A 1064-nucleotide genomic window follows, 5' to 3' on the forward strand; every position below is an offset into this window, starting at 1 on the left:
AAAAAAAAATTAGTTTTTAATCGTTGCCCAGCACAAATAATAATATAGAAAAGCACACATTTCACTCACTGCTAAAGTAATTGTTGGCAGATCTCTGATGTAAAATTAAAACCAACCATATTAAAAAGACGAATATCATGCCATAGTAACATTTAATAACAATACCTGAAATACTAAATATATATATAATCAGATTATGTATTGATATTCATTTTGATCAACAAATGTAACTTCATGGATTTTGATAGGATTTATATGTACAACATTTAATAATTATTTTACGAATCATTGTGTAGCATAGTGAATTCCATTTGACTGTAGGCTATTGTGAGATAATATTTCGTTCATGTTCATTTTGTTACAAATACTTAAAGACACAGAGAATGAACATTTAATGCCAAATATACTTTTTTATTTCAAAATAATCCTTAGAATCCTTCAACATGATTGTTGGACACAGTACTTGTACTTCCACCGTCGATCCCTGAAAGAAGTCAAACAAGCATGACATTAGTGAGCAACAGAGCACACGGTTTGACAGTGACATGTTAGACTTGAAATAGATTCACTTATTAAATATTAGAAAAAAACATAAAGAGTAAGTAAAGAAATTATACCCACTCTTGAAAATTTTGATGGTAGCTATCAGCGCCCACCAGAAAACTGTGAGGAGGCACAGTCCAGTAGATGTACTCATCAAAGTAGTTCACATATGAAGTCCACAGACAGTTTCCAGAAATACACTTACTTTCACAGCAGTAAAACCTCCACCTGTGTAAAAACATGGTATTCACTTAGATTAGATGAACGCAGGTGAATACAATTTAAACATGAGAATCTGTCAATCATTAGAGCTCACATTCTGTCCTCATAGTAGTTGTCGTGGTGGCTGCTCATTCCTGCAAGTGCGTACTGTGGTTTACACTCAAAAGTGAAAGTTTGGTCAAAGTTGTTGATGTAAGGTGACCAGTAACAGTCTACAGCCTTGCTGGTGGGTTTACAGTCAAAGTCCCAACGTCGGTCCTCATAGAAATTGTGGTGTTCACTTTGATTGAATTAAACAA

At 33.7% G+C, this 1064-nt stretch overlaps 1 protein-coding gene across 1 annotated transcript; it reads right to left on the minus strand.

Annotated features, from left to right (window-relative positions):
• Window positions 1-399: 399 nt before the first annotated feature.
• On the minus strand, window positions 400-1047 carry LOC107580051 (hemagglutinin/amebocyte aggregation factor-like; the record flags this gene model as incomplete). The annotated part of the gene is made up of 3 exons (XM_016265801.1): window positions 400-484; window positions 622-771; window positions 860-1047. Coding segments are annotated over 3 exons (384 nt in total), but the record flags the coding sequence as incomplete, so codon positions are not given.
• Window positions 1048-1064: the final 17 nt, after the last annotated feature.

Source organism: Sinocyclocheilus grahami, unplaced genomic scaffold (genome assembly GCF_001515645.1).
Source record: "Sinocyclocheilus grahami isolate Dianchi unplaced genomic scaffold, SAMN03320097.WGS_v1.1 scaffold23721.1, whole genome shotgun sequence".
NCBI classification, from domain to species: domain Eukaryota; kingdom Metazoa; phylum Chordata; class Actinopteri; order Cypriniformes; family Cyprinidae; genus Sinocyclocheilus; species Sinocyclocheilus grahami.